At 37.1% G+C, this 23,392-nt stretch overlaps 1 protein-coding gene across 4 annotated transcripts in view; it reads left to right on the forward strand.

The window, feature by feature from the left end:
- Positions 1-23,392, forward strand: part of LOC139148303 (genetic suppressor element 1-like) — a 123,260-nt gene that overhangs the window by 30,612 nt on the left and 69,256 nt on the right. Inside the window, exon 1 of one of the 4 annotated variants that reach the window (XM_070719669.1) lies at positions 2,975-3,180. The exons of 2 other annotated variants lie outside the window; for them this stretch is intronic. In XM_070719669.1, the coding sequence (XP_070575770.1) occupies positions 3,049-3,180 (132 nt within the window). In that variant the 5' untranslated portion in view covers positions 2,975-3,048. Of the gene's footprint in view, positions 1-2,974; positions 3,181-8,415; positions 8,598-23,392 lie in introns of those variants that run through there. One more of the 4 variants, XM_070719668.1, reaches the window with a different exon arrangement.

Here is a 23,392-nt window from a genome sequence, read left to right on the forward strand (position 1 = left end):
CGTACATCAATTACTCAGTGGCGATGAGTCTTTCCAGTGTAACACCTGTTTGCTACCGCTGTCATCTGGCAAGTGTATCAACAAGAGATGTCTTTGCAAAAAAATACGTAGCAAGTGTAAAAGCTTTGAGACGCTCTCTGCAGAATAAACAAAGGGCAAAGCCGCCCTCCTGTCAGTATTTCACACTTCCAGAGAAAAGTAAAATGTGTTTGCAAGGTGTAATTTTCAGCAAAAACAATAAACATTTTTTCTGAATCACTTGTGCCGAAGGAGAACAAGAGGATTTATATCTATGCAGTGTGTGTTGTTAGCGTTGTTTGTCAAGTTTTCTGTCGCTAAATTGACATCTGTGTAACCTGTTCTGATTACTACCCTTTATATGTTTGCTTGCAAGCTGTCCATGCTACTGATCTCTTTATTATCTGCCAACTGTGATTTAGATTGCATATGTTCAGTCCAGTGTCTCCATACTTTTGGGTTAGAATTACAAATTGGGTGAGCAAAAACTTTTTCCATGCAACATGCTTCTTTAAAGATTTGCAGTGTGCGTCAATTCTGAAGAGCAAACCAATGATACTTGCACTCAATATGACTACGTTCTGTTTCTGCAAACAGTGATTTTGCCCAAATTCTTTGAAGGCCCTTTCACCCCCAGTTCCCTGTATACAGGTCCAACTTTACCATAGAAAACAATGGATTTGGGACAAACCATGGTGGTGAAAGGGTTAAAGGGCATTTCAAGTCTTGTGATGTGGCTTCATTGCTCAGGAAGCTATGTGTAACTGCAGTGTCATGCTTCGGTCGCATTTGGCGTTACGTACGTATGGCGAGTCTTCCACTTAGGGGATATCATATAACACTGTAACATGGCTGTGGTATTTTTACCCTGTGCGAATATATGTCCTCTTTAGGCAATGAAATAGCATGTGTGTAACCTACTGGCCATTAGTATATTGATACCAGGACATTCCAGCCTCCATCCAAGTTTGGTCAAATTTACGCTCCGGGCTGATATATTCTGACACTGTTGATTGATAAAACAAGCACGGGTTGCAGAGCCAGCCATGAATTCATTCTCCCACAACATGATACCCCCAAGATGAAGATGTCGTAGGACATTGCAAAGGCTCCCATGACTAACTGGGCTTCCTCCAGCGTTTCTCTGTGATTTCAAAATCTTCATAATTGTTAATGTTACCATGGTAACAATTTATAGAATGCCCATCACCATGCATGCTCTCCTGGTGACAAAATATCAGAATCTTTTGAAAATATGCCCTGTTATATTTAATGTTAGTATCCATGGTAACAACCGGAGGCAATGACCTTAGCAGTAATGTATGTTGTGTTGTCATGGTAATACTGGAAACGGGGAAAGTTCACATAGACACTCAAAGACTGTAAACTATGGTAAAAGACCAATAATAAAATTACTTTCTAAGTGCACTTGATCATTGAAAATTTTAAAAAACAAAGTAACTGCTTCTGGGATGATTCAAGTTCTGATGAAATAAAAATTGAGGACCAGGATAGGAAATAGACATACTTATTCCAAGTTGGTTTTTTTGGAGGAGTGTGAAAGTTTCCTTCAAAGTTGTGCATGTCATCCTAATTTGTTGGTAATATACCAAGACACAAAAATTAGCATTATTGATGATCAAGAAATTTTTAGATTTCTTCGTAATGATTTGGTTCAGCTTTTCTAGTTCAGCAGTTACTAGTAACATCAAGTTGTTAAATTGCTCTATCAGTGTATAGAGGGACAGGCAAATGCGGAGAATGTTTTTGTCTTTGGACTGTAGAGGGCAGTATGGCATACAAAGGCAGGCAGTGTTGCCAGAGGGGGGCTATCTATCAATGTCAGGTCTTGTATTGGAACACCATCCATGTAACTTTATGAGGATCCAGATGTTACTACAGATTTAGATTACATAGGGTATTCAGGCATACAACACTGATAACCGTTTCCTAGATGGGCAAAATGCCCTTTGGATGAAAATTGAAACCAACATAATTACCAGTCTTGATATAAGGGAAACATTCCATGGGGGCAGGTGTTGAGCTGGGTCAGGGACTAATTAGTTTCCATGGCAATGTGTACCATTGGCAGGTGTTGCGGAATGCATCAATTTATTACAGGCGGGTAGCTGAGTGTGGTGGGTCAAAGGTCAAAAGCAAAGTGACTCACTGTGCATAGTAATGAGTCAGGGGCAGGTGTGTGGAGTACAGTCTGTCTAGACTCAAAGACTTGGCTGAAATACTAGACGCTTTACTCTGTAAGGAAATAGTGTCATCTTACATTGTGTACCCATGAATATTTTATGCCGCTATCACATTTTCAAATTGATTGATATTTTCCACTATGAAATGAGACAAGTTTTGATAATTTTTAATTTTGAGAGAACTATTTGTGTGTTTTTTCAGATAACTGTTTGAGTATTTATCTTGAAAATGGAAATAAGCTGTTAAAGGGAGAGTCAGAAAGAAGGGAAAAAGGACTGACAATTTTTTTTCTTTTTGATCTCAGTAATAGCAGCTATTTTCTATCCAAGAGAAAAGACCTTGAAGAGAGCAGGCGATATCGTTATCAAACAAAAGCGAGTGCTTTCATCAGAAAAGAGGAGGAGAGAGTGCATTCATATGTGGCTAGATTTAAGGTCATCAGTGCCAGACAAACCTTTTGTTCATACCGGAGCATTGTGAGTGAATAATATTGTGGCAAGTTTTTAACATTGTACAGTCGAACCCCATGAGAGCAGCTGCAGCTGAACTTTGCTTTTGTTTTGTTTCAACTGGTCCTGGGTACACCCAATGATCTCACTGCGTCATTGGCTGGGCCATGTGCTGAAGATTTGATAGCGGCGTGCTGCCAGGCACCCGAGGGGGCCTGGCCTCCTCTTTTATTTTTTTTTAACCGCCCTGCATATCAATGGTACCAGAAAGACAAGAGAGTTTGAAAAAAAACGCACGTTCCAGAAGACCACAATACAAGGGGGTCTGGAACATTGGTTTGCATAGAGGTACAATGGTTAGCTTCCTTAGAGTCGTATGCAACGCAGGAACCCTGAAAAAATTTATGGAAGTTCAATCTTAAGCACAGATGCAGCTGAAGATAACCATTTAAATTGCATGCATGTTAAGATGTCTTTCAACTCAATCATGCAGTATTCTGATGATGAGGTATGAATGAACACTTTTTTCACTTAAAATATTCAATTTTTTTTTGTTTTCAAGTTTCAGTTGTGAGGTGCGAGGGAGCTGCTCGGCAACCGGTCATTGCATGAGCTTCACTACCTTCTTTTTAAAGCTATAATTTTGCTGCTTGATGGAATCTCCATCTCTTTGCAGCCCATGCTTAGATCGCTTATGAGAAGGATAAATAAGATAAAGGAAGGGTTTTTTCCGAGAGCATTCCTGGAAACTCATTCTGATGGCTGCCCAGTGTTTTGTTCCTGGTGGCGGCTTTGTTGTTTCCCAAGTGATAAAGTGGACATACACATTCTTGTTAGGTTTTCACACCAAATGAGACAATTGGAAGAAATGGAGGACAATCCTAGAAACAATGTGTCTCCTCCTGTATTTGATTTACCTCACGAAAAAGGTAATGCATATAAGTCATGATTGCTTGTACAGCAGCGGCTTCTGCATCAAATGCTTTTTGTGTCTTTCACAAAACTAAACAGAGCTGTGAAATGGAATTGTGCAAAGAGCAGAGTCCAATTTCAAACCAATAATGAGATGAGATCACTTGTTTTCATAAGAACTTTTGCATATTCAATTTTTGCCGATACATCAAATATCAGTTATTTCACTCTGCATTTTAGAAAATGGAAGTTGCAAAAGTGTGGCTAGCATAACATTTGAATTTTGGATTGCACTGTTTTCAAATGTCCTAACTTTTAAACTTATTTTGTTTGCTGTGTTTGGAGGCTTTTTCAGAAAAATCTTGTGTTGTTTCCCTTCAGTCCTAGTAGCAACACTAATTAATAACAATTGAGTCCAAGACCTCTAGTGTTCCAATAAGGAGTGTGTGAACATTTGGAAGCAGTACTGAGAAAATATCTAACAGTGCAGAGTATTTCTGCAAAATTTAATTACTTCCTTAGGAGTTCTGTCAGGTTCTCATTTTTATGCAGAAATCATTAGATATGTCATAATAGACCATATTGTTTGGATCGAAGGGTACCTGTTCATATACGACGGTTGTATATTAAATGTAATGGAATATTTAAGGAGATCAGATACATTTGCCGGGGCAGTAGGTGGGAATGAAGCCAGTTTTGCAAATTTCACAATTAGTGTATTCATGACCCGTATACCCTATAACTGTTATATACAGTGATGCATAATTCATGACGTAGCTGAAGTGATAAAATCCAGGCCAGCAGCAAGTCCTAATACAGCCATACCAGAAATTTCAGACTGAATCAGTTGGTGACATGAAAGATGAATTAACAACGTGTGCAGAGAAGGCCTTGGTTCTTGCTTTGTACTTAATACACTCCCTAATTTTGAAGGAATCTTCCCATTTGTAATAGGAAGATTGCACCTTCACAGCAGAAACAGATTGAAAAAAAAAGTTCAACTTCAGAACTTCAAACTTTGGTTTTGAGGTGATGTGTAAAGTCCTTCTGTTGAGCTGTAATGTGACTCTGTCCTTTTCAAGAAATCAGCTCATCTTTTTGTATCTGTCAAAATCGCTTCTTTTTTGATGCAAGAATCAGAAAATGATAGACATGTTGCTCTCCTATTTTTGTACTTTTTTGAAAAGAAACGCCCATTTAGTTTTGTCCTGTCTTTTGTTGTAGTCTTGCAGACAGCAATATAATGCAATGCTCATCGGCTTAACTATTTTCCAGTACACATAGAAAGTATCTGTCATATACTTATTCTGTAACTGCATTAGAAAATTGAATTGATATGTCACTTTTTCCCTTGTTGTTCTTCCAAACTTTATGAATGATACATTTTTTCAAGGTTTCAGTAGAATCAAGAAAATATTGAGAGAAAAACAAGTATGTTTGATGTAAAATTGTTCTCTGTCCATTAATATTCCAAGAAATGATGAATTTACGCGTTGTCGATGCGTAATCATTAGAACTCCCAGGTGTATACCATTTTAGTTCAGTGTTTGTTTCTCCAGTGAAGTGTATAAAGATCCTGACATCTAACCCTACCACCCCTGTTTATGTGTCTTACGGTCCAACTGCTACATTTGAACTAATAGGATACAGCCAAAGCCAGTTCATGGAAAAGGTGAATTATCAGAGTCTTTTGGTAGCAAGTTTCTATATGAATTGCAATGTCAATACCGAGAAGCAGACAGACGTGAAGTAATGAAAGATGCACATAAATCAAAAATTGGTGACTTTGCCGCCATAGCCTGTATTATTATTTATGAGCTTCTAAGGCTCATGTGTACATAGCAGTAGCCAACCTAAAGTTTCCTTTGCTCAGCACATTAGACTTTATAACAGAGATATTTGTCTTGTTGATAGATAATTAGAGAATGTAAAAGGTGTTACGAATGTGAGTGAAAAGAACAATGGGATGCGTTTCTGTGATTTAGTTGAATGGAAATGAATATGGCAGAATGAAAGCGGTATAAACTGTGAGATAAAACAGGTGAAAAATATCAACCTAACAGAGACTGTGCTTGGAAATTTGAAGTGGAGGTTTTGTTTTATGGCTTTCCTATCGTAAATTTATCAAATTGAAAGTTAAATGATGTCAACAGTTATTGCTCAGCTCATATTCAAATTTGATCCCCCAAGCAATTTGTCTGCTGCCCTCTAGAGTTTGTTTGAACTTTTGCAAAAGTGAATTTGCCATGCTGAACAAAGAATTACTCAGTGTGTGTCTGTGTGTCAGATGAAAATAATATCAATGTTCCTCAGTCTACAAACGAGTGTTAGAAAAACTCACAATCATCTATGAAGTGAAACATTTGCCAGCGAAAAGAATAATATTCCATCGTTCCGAGACAGCAGTTTCCTTGTAAATTAACACCCATATTCTTGTAAGTTGCTTTATCAAACAAAATTACCGTTATGGAAACTAAATAATGTATGAAATCAGAAGTTATGCTTCAATTAGTCATTGACAAATCCTGTATTTTGTGGTCCTCAGAACAATATCAAGGTAACCAATACCTGGAGTCCCACAGTCTGACTTCATAGTCCTGCATATATTTGTATCTGTACTGTTCTATTTGTGTTCCCTGCTTCCTCATGCTGATGAATAGCAAATCAAACAGGTCCAATAGAAAAGAATTGGGCTGCCTAAATTTCTGACCACTGCACTCTGCACATGTTTGTTTTAAGGAAATGAGTCTGTTGAAAAGAGAAGGAGAGGAGCCATATGAGAATTTGTATCAGTCTGTCAGGTAATGAATTTACAACAAGTGGAATTTCTAGATGAGTGGCACTCACTTTTGATATGATAGCATCTGCTCGTAAACTTTTCTGGTTCAATTTTAAGACTAGTTCTTAACATGTTTTACTAGAGCTTTGGTAATTTTGAAATGACAGGGAATACAATGTGTGAGTCTTTGGTCAGCTGTCTGGATAAACCTAGGTCATCTCTGCAAACAAATGACCTGGTGTTTGTGCGCCACTGATCTGTTTGTATTGCAGCTTTAGAAGAGTCCCTGTAACTCTATACAGGGATACGCAATGTGACCCCTCAGTTCAAACAAACTCAATTATGCAGCAAATAATACCAAAAGGTAACTACCCTCTTGTCATTATCTGGAGTGCAGCCCATCACAGGCAAGTTTTGTAATACTCGCTGTATATTTGTAGTGTATTCTGCAGGAGCTATGATTTATGTGAATAATTTTTTCCGTCGGTCTCATTCTCTGTCGCTGATTAAAAACTTTGATTCAGATTAACCTGACTCTAATATATGTAATTGTATTGTGGGAGGAGAAGGTTGGGAGGGTAAAAACTGGACTTTCCATCCTATTCCACAATGTACATCACTATTAGTGACATCTGCATTTTTCAGCAGAGTAGCCCCAGGCCAAGAGGGATTGGCTTATTAGTGAATGCCTTTGAGAACTCACTCACCCAGATGCTAATGTGGATATGTCCATGCAACTCCCGCTTTCATTGTCCAGATGATCCAATAGAGTGTCGCCTGTAATTAGGAGCAGCTTAACCTTCGCAACCAAATGTAATGTGGTGTGTGTATATTGAATTTAGGATTTCTACAAAATAATATTTTTATATCAAAATTTGAGATAAACTCAACGAGCTGGTAGATACATACAAATATAGGAGAATTTGGCATTGCTATGATAAAAATAGGTAAACGGTCAATTGACCTGTTGACACGTAGTAATCAATGAATGAATAGTATATTATGTAAAACAGGTCCTACATATATACAGAGCCTTGAGAAAAGTCAGAACCGATACCATAAATGGATGAATGATGTCAATATGTAGTGCATTTCTTTAGGTGTTTTTAGAGTTCACAGATATTAGTTTCATGCTTTTGTACACAATACATATCTAATGTTCATCATTTAGTTCAAAGCAAAGCTTATCATTTTCAAAGGAAGCAAAAATTTATAGTAATTTTATCAATACTTCAATCGCAAAGATGGACAAGTCATTTACATTTAATAAAAGCGAGGTATTGAATTTGGTACATCCATCCAAATTGTCCACACAAAAACTGACCAGGCATAAAATACAGATGGATTAGTCTATTATCCAATAGAATATAGGGGTGGCATGGCTGCAAATGGCAATTGAAAGTACGGTGAATTTAGTGTGGCTCCTCTGTATTTTGTCACAGTGGATTGGTCATTGTCAGGATTTGGTGACAAGGAGCCGCTTGTTTACTGTGGTCCAGCATTGAAGGAAGAAATTTTGATCTGTGATAGTGGTTTTGCATGGCAAATATCTTGCTGTGTCTGTCGTTATACAGCATGGTGTAAGACTTTTAATGGCCAGTATGACCCTGATATATGACATTTCAAAAAGTGAGAGTGAAGCTCAACAGCATGCTTGTCCCTCTGTTGCCAATGAATGATCGCACCCACAATGGGATGGTATGATCCTAAGTCATAAGGTTCAATGTCTGAGCATCGACCAGGAATGTACATTATTATGGTCTTGAGTGCAATGACAAGACCCGCTGTGGTGAGAGCAACGGTGCAATACTATGCCTGCGAAGCCATCAATTATTGAATCAGGAGGGAGTTGGGGTGAACACCAACTCTAACTCACAAGATTAACTCGTGTAAGTCAAAGACGATGATTATTCATTCATGCGTTAGAGTGTTAGGTTGCACACACCAGTGGCATTGTTCGGAAGCCACACATACAAGTCTTGCCCGGGTCAAACTCATTTACATAAAAGGTCAGGAGTTGTGTATAATAGGGAATAATAAAGCGGCTATTGACACAGACATTCAGTCACTTGTCAGTGTTTGTGAAGTGATCCGCTGTGACTCACTGTGTGTGTGTGTGAGCTAAACGTAACTGTATGGAGATTAAGACGACACCGTAACACAGTGGCGGCATGGGCAATGCACAGATTCACCATGTTATTCAGCAGAACTACAATCGGGATTTACAACTGAAGGTGAATATTCTACTTTTTATCTCGGGATGATCCCTTTCATGGGAGGGAAAAACGATACAGAGGAGGAGGAGGGCAGACTGGTCTGTTGAAGTGAAGAGATAAACCCAACTGAAAGGACAAACTGTGTCAAATCGGTAGACAATACTAACCTTATTGATAATCAGACTTGTCAATCGGACAATAACCCGTGGCTTTATTGCAGCGGTAACTCCTCTTAACTTGTATTTAACTTTCTCTGTCATTTCTAGTGCAGTTAGATGTGTTTGCTGTTTTAGTTCAGGATCGATTCTATGGAAGCAGGTCAGCTGTACTGTGTTTACATTGCTTGAATCCAGTCTGGATTGTTTCCTCTGCTGAGGGTAGTGGTCTGGCAAGCCAGGTGGCCTGCTTGTTTTCCACACGGATACCTCTTTGTGTTTCTCCACTTAAAGAAAAAGGAAGTTCAAGGTTGGGTCGTCGTTCCTGACCTAGCTGTGTGAGGGAGAGACCCACTTTTCTACGAGATGGTTCACTGAACAGTGTTGAATTCTCCTGAAGACTTTACTTCTATATGTGTGATTATTAGATGACAAGGTCATGTCGGAAAGTGATCCCAGTACAGCAGGTTCAGGATTAGGTATTATTTATTGACAAGACAAATTTACAGGCCTTGGGCACAGTGTTTAGGGAAGGGAGGTCATTTGGTGCACTGGCCCTGTTTGACCTCAAATCACTATAAACTCTTGGTGTTATTGTATTACTTTCCAAGAATGTGTTTACAAGTAAATTGCCCGCATAGTGAAGTATTGTAGATTTGTTAGATCAGGGAAGGTTTGGTGTGGCATAGTGGCTGTCACTTTAGTGCTTTAGATAATAAAACTTAACTGCTCATTCATTTTCTTTACATAGGCTTAATCAATCCACTAATCTTGTTATTTATGTTAATTTAATGAGTGATATGGTGCTGATAGGCTGTGTTCAGCAAGGTAAGAGTGGTATGTGATTAGATAGTCTCATGCGACAACCGGACGTCGAGTTCCTTTTGTGTCTGTGTTCCTGGGCATTGATTTGAACCTTCCCGTGCTCTGCGGTTCAACCTTTCCCCTTGGCCAGGAAAAAAAACTTCCTGGTTTTCAGTTCCGTTTGAATCACAGCATTGGCCAAGCCAAAAATAGAGCTCTGAAAGTAGATCAGAATCGTGTGTTTTCAGTGTTGATTTGGCATCATGCCACTCACTACTGAGTTACACATGTGAAGTGGTAAATGACCCATGCCGACTAGTGTGCCCCTGTCTTGACCCCACATAGCTGCCAGCTCTGATACTTCCTTCCCACTACAAAGCATATGGTGTGCTAGGTGGGTGTCTGCCTGCATATTCATTCTCCTTTGCCTATTGTATGTCAGCCTATTGATTTCAAGGTTAAACGTGTTATTTTATTCATAGCTTATGTAACACTGTGGTACAGTTATAAGGATTAGCCTTTTCTTCCTGTCTATCGACATACAATATTAAAAAAGATAAAAATGTTATTGTCAAAACCAAGGCAAAAAAATTATTCAATAGTTTAAGGAAATAAAAAATGTATGTCAATATAACATTTTTTATCCGTTGATTGGCCTGCGTTTTTTTCATGTTTTGAAATATCAGAAGAGATTAAAAAAAGAATTGAGTTGAGAAAACAGTTTGTAGCAGCTGCTGTGTGCCGGGCATTATGGCCTCCCTTTGTGTGAGGTATTGGTGAAAAGATGCCATTTGCCATGGATACAATGACATGTCAGTGGTATCTCTGATCTTTTCTCAGATGATATCCACTTGATTTTGTCATTTTAAAATTCTATTCTATCCAGATTCCATTCCCAGGATCGGTGCTTTTGTGGGAAAAAGATCCCCTCAAAAGTGCAAACTTTCTCACCGAATAATGAAAAATTCCACATAGAATTTGTTTGATGTTTCATCAGTTGCATGACCATGAACAAAGAAATTTGTTTCGATGCTGTTGATCTGCTTTGAAGTTTTTAATATTTCACTGTGTTCTCAGATATATGTCACCAACACTGAGTGTGGTATTCATAAGAAAATTTATTACATTTATTTGTAAATATCCCAAGATATTACATATTTCATTTTTGTATTGACAATTTTTAATACTCTTTAGACTGCTGTGGTCAGCTTTCCTATGCTAAAACCGTTCTTGTATTGAATGAAGTATTTCTTCTTGCTCTAGTTCTTTTGTTGGAACTAATGTAAATAACGTGAATGTGATCACGCAGACCTTAACAAAAAAAATATAAGGGTGTTGGATTGCATGTAAAGTATTAAACTCATTTCCTCAATACAGAGAATCCATTCTATTTTAAGAAACCAGTCTGTGTTTGTGTGTGCAGGAGGGCACTTGCATATATTTACAATGTGGGAGTGGATTCCAATCACCACATGTGTGGTTTAAAGCCATGTTGAGCAATGTTGTGTGATAAAAGGACATCTTGTGTGCCCTGAAAAAAGACCTGTGCAGCTAATACATGTAATGTGATTTGAAAACCTTACAGAGTGTGGTGCATGCTTACTTTTTATACTAACAAGTGGTCATGTTAGTCAATATCGCTACCAGCAATAACATCATGAAGATATAAATAGATTTCTTGCTCCAGCCCAGAATTATTTTATGAGTTCACCGGCAAGTCCAATTGGTTTGCATATTGTGAGACAGCATAGAGCAATAAGCCTACTTCTAAAGTCAGACATTATTTATCATATGAACTACTTCAAAACAGCATTCACTGTCAACTTCTTAATCTTGTATTATACGAGTTGTTTGCAAACGAGATATTAAAATTTTATGAAATACCTTACCCCCAGGGAATTTTTTGCTATTTTTGTAAACTAGTTGACTCAGATATTTCAGTTTAGTTTCCATGAAGCAGTATTTGTAGCAATTCCTGACTTTGCCGTGGATATTTCCTGGATAGATGACATGGTCCATGGGTGCAAGTTCACCATGACCATGTCCCACAAATTCGATTGATCTTCAGTTAATTTGTCTTGAAGAAAGAACAAGGAGTTTAAAAAGTAACACCTCTGATATGGTATGAGGTCCATAATCACAAATTGCAACCATCAGGATTGTGAGTTAATTGCAAAAATTGGTATCATGTGCTAGACACTTGAGTGCTGTTGACAAAAATACTGACAAATTAATATGTCTGTTTTTCAATGATGTTGATTGCTGCTGTTTTGATGCTAAGATTATCAGATATGATAATTGATATGGTTTTCATCCTGACATTGGTGGTAACAGTATACCACTTTCATCAGTCTTGTCAGCAAATTTCGAAAAAGTCCAGTACAAAATTTTAGACAGATATACATTTTTGAATCTAAATGATAGAATTATGTTGTTCAGAATCATAGCTGGTCCCTCAGTTATAGAACGATTACTGTGCAAAAACATGAGTAGGATGACTTTGTAAAATGAAGCCCTCTCTTATTATGAATTTTATCGTTGAATGTTGATATTGTTTTTATTATTTTGAACTACGGTATATAAATACATCTATGTTATCATTTTTGTATAGAATTCTCTACTTTGAATGACTAACGGGATTGAAACTTTTACTGCACTGCCTTAGTTACACCGATTCAGTTTTCAATCGCCCTGATTGGAACGTCTACAAATACAACAGTCTAACTTATATCTATTTATATAAATAAGTTGGATTGTTGTACTTTGTGTTTTGTGGAATGGTGACAGTGAAGGCGCTGGTTTATGTCTTAAGTCAATTTTGTTTTTGGTGTTCTGTAAGCATGTAATCCATTGTGAAATGTATGTGAAGTACTCCTGGTGTTTTCAAAGGCAAGCCAACCATCAGATTTACAGGTCTTCTCACTTTTATTATGATTTGTTTCATATTCCAATGAAAAAAATTGCAGCTGTAGATCAGTAATGTGAAAACAGTTTTTACTTCATCATAGTTCAATGTTTTCATCAAATGACATTCTACAGATGTTATGAATATCTGAACGCTTGTTATATATCCAATACCTCACCTTTGATTTTGTTACAGGGTCATAGGTCACATTTTAAGGCTTGGGCAGGATGTTTCACTTGCAACAGGTGCTCTCCAGATATTTTTTCCCTTGTAAAAATGATGTTTTTTGACATTTCAGCCCCAGTAAATTGATGATGTCATCTGATGACTAAAACAGAATGTGAAGTTTTGCAAAACATCTATGTCTTCAACCACTGGCATTGATCTAATATCATCTTCAAAATGGTGGGTGGACATATTGGGCAATGGGTGTGAAAGATTATTTACCCTTTAATCACTATGGTTTGGCCCAAACCCATCCTTCTCGATAGTGATAGCGGACCTATTTACAGGAATTCGGGGGTGAACAGGTTGAATGTCAAGTCCTGTTCAGTTACCCTGTTCTTCCTTGGGGAACATTAATCATAGAATCACTATTGAAATTACCCCAATTTTCATAAGTACTAAATTCTACTACTGGAGGCATAGAACCTTGGTTTCAGCCATTGACACGAATCATGACTCACATCCTACAAAAGCATTCTCCACATAAAAAAGCCTGTAATTACTATAAAATAAAGCAGCTATTATTTACTGCAACTTGGAATGATGAGTCCAATGGATCTGTTGAAACTAACGTTAAATAAGCCCAGATTATATCAGATTTATGTTGACCGTAGTCTGGTATACCAGACAAAATAGATATTTTGGTGAAGTACAATACATCTTGACAGAATGTCTTGAAGCAGTGCTCAATGATCCCCTCTACATGCCAGGTGTAGGTTTTTTCAGAAAGTGGACATTTAATGAGTCAGCTGCCTGCAGCAATGTACACAATTCAGTGATGCAAGAACCAGAGACAGAAAGTCAGGTCTGTAATGATGCAACAGCCTGCAGATTTCCCAAGGCACCCCCCCCCCCCCCAGCAGTGCATTGATTTGCTAGTCAGTGTGGAGGCATGCAATAACGCAAGGTGATTTGATTGTGTCAAGACAGTTTATCTTATTTGTCAAGGATGCCCGAGTTAATTTTACTGGCTGGACTGGGCAGAGTCATTGCGCACCTGACAGCCCTGCTATCGCCCATTGTCCTTTGGGTTTGCTGTGTTATAATCTTGCATTGCAGAGTTTGTTTGTCCTTGCAGCAAAACCCTCTACCAGAGTTATCTGTTACAGTCAATGAACAGAGATTAGGCAAGTAGGAATTGTTAATTTGGGTGTAAGGCACACCTTAAACATGCAGATTCCTTGACCATGTATTCAGGCAGATCCAGAGTTAATAGCTTTGATTTGGCAGAGAGGGAAAAAGGAATACAATGTGCAATTATTAGTCAGTAGGGTCTTACATTGCATTGGGAATGAGGGGCAAAGCTGAGGAGATCTGATTTGATAGATCTCTGTGTAGATAGTGAATCCAAAAGGAGTGGGTGTGATGTATATGTAACTTGGGGACATAGAAGAGAGAAAGATGGGGGGGAGAGACGTGGGTTTTTTTCCTTGCTTCACATTGACAAGTGGCATTCTTTGTAAAGCAGATGCATTGCATCGTAGAAATCACAATGCCACATAATGATTGCACGCCTTAATCTCATTTCAAAGAGAACACAAAGAACTGAAAGCTCTGTCTCCCTTATCGTAAGTAGCATTTTACAGACCAGGTTCCAGATAGCATTTCAGCAGAGCCGATCACAGCTGGTGTAGAAGCTCCAAGGAGGTACTTGAAGTCTGAGCAACACAGACGCTGAATGGAGCGCCTCTCTCATCTCATCTGGGTCCCCTCTCTTAGCAGCATTATGGTCGGCTAATATCTTGACTCAGTTAATCAAGAAGCTCTCTGAAGAGCTTGATGACACATTTCAACTGGCATTCGTGAAAAGACATTCAAAGTCATAGTCCTCATGACACACAAAAGTGCAGAGATTCATGGCTTCGTAGAAATAAACTTTGATGTAAATAAGAAGTTTACACTACTTTTGATAAAAAACAGTTAAAGTGCCAATGACGTTATTATTAACATTCCCGAACACTGTTTGGAAAAAATAAATACTGAATTACAACTTGTCAGAGTTTATCAATGAAAAGCTATATTTAGTGACGAAGCAACTGCAAACAGCCGTATATAAGAAAAATATCACTTCTTGCAAAAAAATGTTGGATTACCATTTGATGTCTAAACCTCACAGTCAGATCAGAAATCTGAAGGGAGCAGCTGTTTTTCAGTGAAAGTGCATTTATAGTTAGAAGATGAATATTAGGATCATCGCATTTGTCGCTGTAGCTGCAAAAAAGAAATCCCTCTGCAGTGATCAATATCAAGGCTGTTGTTTTTCACAGGACTAGATGTCATTCAAGATGGAGAAGGTTGTTGCTATTTACCACAGGGGAAGGATTCGATTTCTTTCAGGAAATTTTTCATCAATAGATAGCTGCTCTGGGTGTGAACGTGGAGTGTCTCTGTGACCCTCTCACCTAGCGGGTCAAGAACAAGACGAATCAGGATAATGTGATTGCAAAAAATTGAATTTTCCAGAATCAGATAGGCATCATTGTTGAAACCAAATTGTCAGATTTTGTTCTCAACCTGTTGTTGACCCTTTCTGTTATTTCCATTCAAGGGGGTCAAACAGGAAGGTCAGGCATTTCAGTTTGACTTCCATAACTCCGCTTGGTTGGCAATTCCATTATTCCCACTGGGGAATCTTGTCAGTGGACGAGTCATCTTATTGCCAAACGTGTGTGTGTCGGTGTGTTGTGTTATTACCATTCAGAGCATGTACTCAAACTTTGAAATGTCAAATCAGATAACCCACTACCCCCACAAACGACCAGCACAATTGTAATTTTCATTTTGTCACTGTCAGGGGTTTCATTAGCAATGTGTTTTTGCAATTCATCATGTTATTTTGATTTCAATTCAGTGTATGTTACAGACTGCAATTTGCAAAGATGCTATCATATGGTTAAGTGAGTGTGAATTGAACCCATGAAAACCGCACATTTTTACGTTCAAACAGGTTGACATAAAAATTCAGGTTTTGTAATCATTACAACCTTGAATTGAGATCAGAGAAACATGTGTCATCTCTTCTGTTGCACAGATAAAGTTTTAATGGGAAATCCTTGGTTCAATGGAAGTTTTAGAGTTCTTTGGAGAATTGAACTACCCACATCAATTTTACTTGATGTGAGTGGGAATTATAAGTGACCTTGTATGAAGTTATGGCACCATTAATTGAGTCATGAACTGATGATTACCTGTATGATGCTCGCATCTGAATGACTTATTGACTTGGATGTTTCATTTGACCCTGAGGTAAATATCAAGTGAATTGTGTCGTGTCAGTGGTGTTTAGAAGTGATAATTGCTTCTGAAAATACGCAGGTACATGCAGTGAACTTGTGGATGGTTGCATTGATAAATTGATGTGGGTTGGTGAGTTTGTGGAGAATGTGAATCTGTTCAGTGAGAGAGAGTTCAGTGGTTTGCTTGAGTGAATAGATCACTTTGACAAGAAGTGTTTTAGAATGAGTGGGTTCATAATTGGATGGGTGGATGGAGAAGTCTGCCAGGTTGGTCTAAGGAAGAGGCTGATGAAAGTTGTCCTGTAGAATGACATAAAGCAGGGGTTGATATTGTGATGGGTGAAGAATAGATTGATAGTGTAAGCAGTAGGTTTGGAAAACTGAAATATGGTATGGATTTGTAATTGCTTGAAACAGGCAGATTTGTGTTGAACTGTTGGTCAGTGGTTTGATGGCTGGGTGATTAGTAGATGGATGACATAACATTGAGAGTGGGTTTATTTGTAGTTTGACAGCCAACTGATCAATTGAAAATGGGTTTATTTGTAGGTTGACAGCTAACTGATCAATTGGAAATAGGTTTATGTGGGTTGATAGCCAACGGATCAATTCACAGTGGGTGGAGGGTGTGTCAATAGTGGGTATGATGAGAGTTGGTTGATGACTTGGATTGAGATTTTGAAAAGTGTACTTGTTGGTTGGTAAAGGATATGTTTTGGTTGACATTTACAAAAATATCTTGGGATTATTAAGGTCTCAGGTAGTAATATTCATATTTATTATTTCTTTATTTCAGACCTTAATACACATCCATGTATATTACAGAATAGAAAAAAATACATAAATATTCTGATCATGTTCCAAAAAAAAGGAAAACACAAAACGAAAACACTTCCATTTTCGACAATAATTACACTTTACAATGTACTTGATTGTTAGTCATTTTTTGTGAGAATATCTGAATGTGATATTCTTTTGGCTGGGCTAATAGTTCAGATCAAACAGTAAGAGACTGAATGCGCCACAGCAAGTAAAACAGTGATTCACTCTTGAAGGAACGAAACCAGTAACTTTTGATATATTTTTATAATTTTTGTCTCAAATATAAATATCTGTTTCTTTTTCCTCATCTTTCTTCCAAGAGCATATTGAAATACAGAGTATTTGATTTGCCACATTGCTAAAACAGTGTATGTATGATATACAATATTCATGCTTACAAGTGAGTTCTAGTTTGGACTAAAATTCACTCGTGAATAATAACATTGGACGTATGTTATATTGACAAGGCATTTCAACATAAATACAGGAGTAGAAAAAGAAACTGTACCTTTACAAATAAAAGAAAAAATGATGGAAAACACATATTATGGTTTTCCAAAACTGAAAACAGCTGTTCAGGATGTGTCAATAAATTAAAAAGGACTGAATTTGTGGAAAAAAAGTGAAGGTACGTACCTTAGACTGCAATCACGTTTACACATTTTTTATTTCTAATCAGTCCCTTAACATAGTGCAAGTGACCTTCCTCGCACAAAACATCAAAGATTTAAGTCACATTTGTACAGGGTAGCCGATTGAAAAGTGTGACTGGGGGCTATGAACACAAACTTCTGATGCCCTACTTTTCAATCAGGAAGACTAACCATGAAACTAGGATGGCAAGCCAGACCAAAAATACATTGAGTGTTTGAACATTTCAGTAGGTTGAATGGTGTAGCTGCGGGCATTAGAGGATATTGTTTCTCAGTTCCCTACAAAGATACCTCTTCACACATTGACATATTGTGAACATCTTGAAGGTGTGTGTATGCATGTTGGCTTGTATATTGTGAAGTGCCTGTGAGAAGGACACATGATTTAACCCTTTCACCCCCAGTTCCCTGTGTACAGGTCCAACTTTACCATAGAAAACGATGGCTTTGGGACAAACCATGGTGGTGAAAGGGTTAAACTTGCCGCAACAACAAATTTGTCATTTAGTGTGAGCCTTCATAGACGTTTTGGTACAGACTTTTGATTTGCCGGTAATAGCGGAATTTTGACGTTTCACCTGCATGTTATTTCAGGCATTTAGGAATTTGGATGTGCTGGAAAAACACAAACTGCTTTCAACTTTGATATTTTGCTTGAAAGAATTGTTTGAAGAAATCATTTCTAATCTTGAGATGAACAGGAGCTAGGTCAAGAACGAGAAATTATAATTGATTACAAATTAATAAAATGAATTATGAATAAAAATTATAACAGCTCAGAAATAATTGAAATCTTGACAGAAGAAAGTGATATTTTTATGAAGTATGGATGTATTGCTTAAGAGTGTTCCTTAAACCATATTGTATGTGTTTCCCACTGTGTCTGCTCCTCTGAAGTGAGCAATGGTGGGATTATAATGCTGACAACCATTTGAGGATCTGAAACAAAGGACAAGAAAGAAAACCACACAAGCTATTGGCTTCCTGGAAATTTCCTCTTTGATAAAATGGCAATGTCAGTCATGCAGACTTCTGGTAAATAGTTCATTTCTAAAAATAGGAGTGATGAACATTTCCTGTTTGTGGTTCAGTCTCTGCTGATCTGTGTGGTACAAGGATGTTTGTGATGATGTCAGGAAATTCATCTGTGGTCGTCATACCAGTCTGTGGGGACATGATTTTGAAAAACATGTGGTCTAAAATATTTTCAGTTCCTGAAAAATATTTTGTCTTGTATAATTATAATTTATGCGAGTATTTGTCATTGAAGCCAACCAATGAGGTTGATGCAATATTGTCATCACAAATGAAAGCTGGTTTGTGCACTCTGACAGGATGTACGGTACTCAACTGTTGTAATGCTTCCCCAAAGCCTCATCCAGTACTATTGTCGATTTATGGCAGTACTGCTGTATCTATCCATTCACTCATTGTAGTACTCTTTGTAGTTTTATGTCCTATTATAATGTTAAAAGCCCCCCCCCCCCCCCCCCCCCCCCCCCCCCCCCCGAAAAAATGCAGGAATGTGCACAACAGTGGATAATTGAGAGGTACATTGGTTATTCAGTATCATTGTTTCACATATACTATTAATGGCATGTTCTTCTCATTTTGATGTTATAAATTAAATTTTTACACTATTGATTGTTTTTAAGTCTACTCAAATACAAGGCCATTGCAATTTGAAGGGAAATGATCTAGTTCAACTGACATGTATTTGGAAAGATGGTCAGATGAATTGATTGTAACCCATCAAGGGATTCTTCAAGACTTTTGGATTCATTTTAGAGAATAATGAAGTGTAAATTAGACTGGCCTTCCTTAAATCAATGAAGAAAGAACCTAACTATACCCAAACAATTTTAATGATCATTTTAAAGTAAAGTGCCGAAATCCTTGATTAATTCGTAACCAAAAAAGTTATATTTACATTTGAAGTTATCATCTGTCAAAAGTAATACTACTTTTGATTGCTCCTTCCTAAAATACAGAAGAAGAATCCATAAAATCTAACAAATCAAATTGTCTTCATCAAAATAAGTTTATAAAAGTTGATAAGTTCATTGTGAAAAGAGGTATTTTTCTACTTCAAGGGGGATAGATAAAGAGGAACAACTCCAAGCATTGCTGTTGCATGTACACGACAAACATTTCACTCACTGAGAGGTGTCAGATGTTTCATTTGTGATGGAAGGTGTCAGACACATGGCCTTGTAGATTGCTGTGATTCCAACTGGAAAACAACCTAATGGTATGACACAGCTGTACTCTACTATGAAATCCATACTGCATTGTGAAAGAAGTGGTTCTGTCACTATTGTTCATGGATTTTTGAATGATTTTTTTAAAGTAGATAGTTTGAAAAAAGAAGCACATGTGTATATAATGATCAGTCCCTTTGTTTTTTGATGAGCAAAGCCTATTATTAATAGGTGAAAGTGTTCATATGAAATTAAAAGTACAGATATGTAAATGAAGGCAGGATATTTTGAAGCAGAGAGCTAAAACACATAACTTTTCTGAAAAATTAAACATGTCCGGAAATCCAGGGAGAAATTATGTTTGGAAATTCTGCCTGAAGTTGTATATGGAAATCTTATGTGAAATTATGTCTTGGAAACCTGTGGTTATCAGTTAGTTTGTCACAGTTTTGAATTTTTATGTGTTTGTACGTATAGCTCTATTTTCTGTTTTGTTGATGTCAGCACACAGAGATCAAAGTTTCATAATAAAAGGTTTCCACTGCCACAGAGTGTGAAGCACAATCTGGATGTGCAAAAGAAGCAGTAGGTCCCAAAGTCACAACAGTGATATATGGTCATAAACCTGAAAGTCAATTATATTTTTATACGAAAAACTTCCATCTGTTAAAATGTTGTTTATTGCACAATAGGAAGCTCTTTTAAAGAAAACCAGCATTATTTCTTGAATAACATTAGTTGTCATTCGTGAAACCTTGATGAGATATAAATTCACAAAACCCATTTGAAAAAAATCAATGATGATTATCTAAATATAGCCACACGACATACACATATATTTATATGCACTTTTTATGTACATGTACCCTCATAAGCTACACAATGACACTACTATGCTATAGACAAAAACAATCATAGAGTCTATTTTAAAACAGCATTTGAATGGAAACCAGTAGCATTCATGGTGTTTTGGAGGTCAAAATGAGCAGCACATGATGTAATCAACAAGAACCCAGGTATATATAATCATGTCTTTCTCAATGCTGACGGTATCCTTTCATAACTGTCAACATTTTATTGTTTCCAAAAGTGAAGGTGAATACAAATTCTGGCTGTATGCAATTAAAGAAGAAAAATGACTTCTTTTTAGTTTGCCCTGTTCAAATTTGAATCACTTTTGTGTAGTAAATTTCATCCAAAGTATTTTTGAATTTAATTTAGTGTATTGAGTTCAAAATATCAGTGATAATTCTCACAATGGGTACAGTCATGTACATTTATAGTTTACTGTTTGATCACCACAGCCATAATTTTCATTCCAAAGATACTGGTTTCCAGTATGACATTGTAAGAAATAATTAAAAATCTACCGGTAAATGTACATCAGTCTTACAGACATTGATGTACCACATTACCATATTACTGATACTGCATTATTGAACAGGTCAGTTATAGACCATTTCCTAATTGACCCCTCTCCAGTGACTTAGAATTGAATTAGCTCGTTATTAAAATTTAATCAGGGTTGAAAAATTTACATCTGAAAGGTCAGGCAAAAGATTTAATCCAGAGCGACATAATAAGCCCATTGTGGATTCCTGGGTCAGAGCAGCATGGTGATTTCATAATCATGAACTACTCAGTTTTGGCATAATTGGTGATATAGCTTGTTATTATATTTCTATAGGATACATTTGGCAAAAGTGATAATATTTGTTTGTGACACAAATACTATATTGAAACCTGTCTAACTGAACAACTCTGTGATAAGATCACCTCTATTAGAGACGGAATTTTTAAAGCTTACAGTGATAGAAGTTGAATAGAAACAATTCTACCTGTCTGTTACAGACACCTCTGTATTAAAGGGACAAAGTCGACCATTTTTCATGAATTTTATTTGATACAAGATACTACTATATTGTTTGACATGTTGAAAGATACTGAATAAATGGGTGACCATGCATATATTCGACCCTGGTTTTAGACACAATAAAAGGAAACCAGTGTGAAAATGAATTAATGGTCATGACCTTTTATTCATTTTCGCCATGGTTTCATTTAATTTGTCTAAAACCAGGATGGAATATGTGCATGGTCACCCATTCATTCAGTATCTTTAAACATGTCAATTAATATAAGTAGTATCTTGCATCAAACAAAATTCATGAAAAATATGGCCGACTTTATCCCTTTAAGGACTGAATTTTCATGCAGAAAGTTATGTTGAATAAGTCAACCTGTTTATTGTGAACACCTCTCTATTAAGGACACATATCTTAATCAGGCAGGTTTCACTATATGAGCAAATTTGTACGACGTAGTTTGATACATTGCAGATAAAGTAGTGTAGTAATGGTCCCTTTTTAATCACATTTGCAGCCAAATACATGAATCCTCTAATGGTTTTAATATATAGAAGTGACCACCACCCCACCCCTTGATTCACCAAACCTCATTTTATTATGAATATACCAGTTATGCACTACGTGCACCAAAACTTTCCCTTTACCAGAGATTTACTAATATGGCTGCTATACTGCATTTACAGCTCAAAATGAGTCAATATGAGCAGCAGAAAAGTGAAGTATTATAAAAATTGAGTGTCTCAAAAACAGTCCCTGAGGCACATTCCACTCAAGTTTGATCATACATATTTCACCTGGGTAAAATTGCAGTTTGCCAAGCTGTACGTAGGTGTCAAGCAGTGTAATTTTATGGTGTTGGTCATGAATTCAGCACAGACTAAATCAGTAATGAGCAATTTGGTTAATCCATGTCAAACCTAGCCTAGACTCTATTTCTTCGCATTGGCCTCTGTGCCTCCATGGTCGGAGGCACAGGGGCCAAAGTGAAGAAATAGAGTCTAGCCTATGTCAAACCAAGTCCCTGTTTAAAACCGGGTAGGTTCTAACAAATAAACTTCTGCCTATAACGCCTCACATCACAACTCACAAGCTGTTCAGTAGACCACCATAATATGAGTAATTTTCACCCTGGACCTTTTTCTAATTATTTAGAGACCAGTGATTAGTGTCATTTTCACACATACTATTATTCCAAAAACATTGATCACATTAGAGCTTATAATGTGCTCCTTAGCCACCTGCCTTCTGAAGTAAAAAAAAATCATTGCTTTAGTCATGACTAAATAAGCATTAATCAGATGAAATAAAATTTGATATGGCAATTCCAGTAGATATGCTGATATATTCCGTGTTTTTGTTTGCAGTCATTTACCCCAACACTTCTGTTTTAATGCCTAACCCCAGTGATCTCATTTTCACTGTTAGCATGTGAAATATAGCCTACAAAGTGTGCAGCAGCATCAAACTGTTCCATTAAAACTTGATTGATTGAATGTCGCAGAAGTAATTGAAACCAGGAACCGATTTTGTAAAGCTTACAGTGCTCTTACCCAGCGACCTATCCCCTATATTTGTCCTCTCCTGTAAAGTGGAATGACCTCTCAGAGGAAACTGTCAGGCATGCGTCAATTTTCTGAGAAAGCTGAGCTCTGAGGTAGTTGTGCTCAGCGGTTTATAATGCAAGTTTATCAACCTTCACGAACTACTTGATGTGCGGGGAGAAAAACTCTCAATGCTAGAGGCGTTACAGATAACTGCTAAAATCCTGAATTATCAAGAAATGAGGTGCATGTGTGGGAAGTGTGCATCATAGAGCAAAATATTAAATTTTATAACATTACGAGATATTATTCATATATTATTTCCTAATATTTTTCTTCGTTTGGCTAAGTAAAATACTCGTAATAACCATGTCACCACTCGTCTTCACCTCATGATGACATA

Source organism: Ptychodera flava, chromosome 13 (assembly GCF_041260155.1).
Source record: "Ptychodera flava strain L36383 chromosome 13, AS_Pfla_20210202, whole genome shotgun sequence".
Classification (NCBI taxonomy): Eukaryota; Metazoa; Hemichordata; class Enteropneusta; family Ptychoderidae; genus Ptychodera; species Ptychodera flava.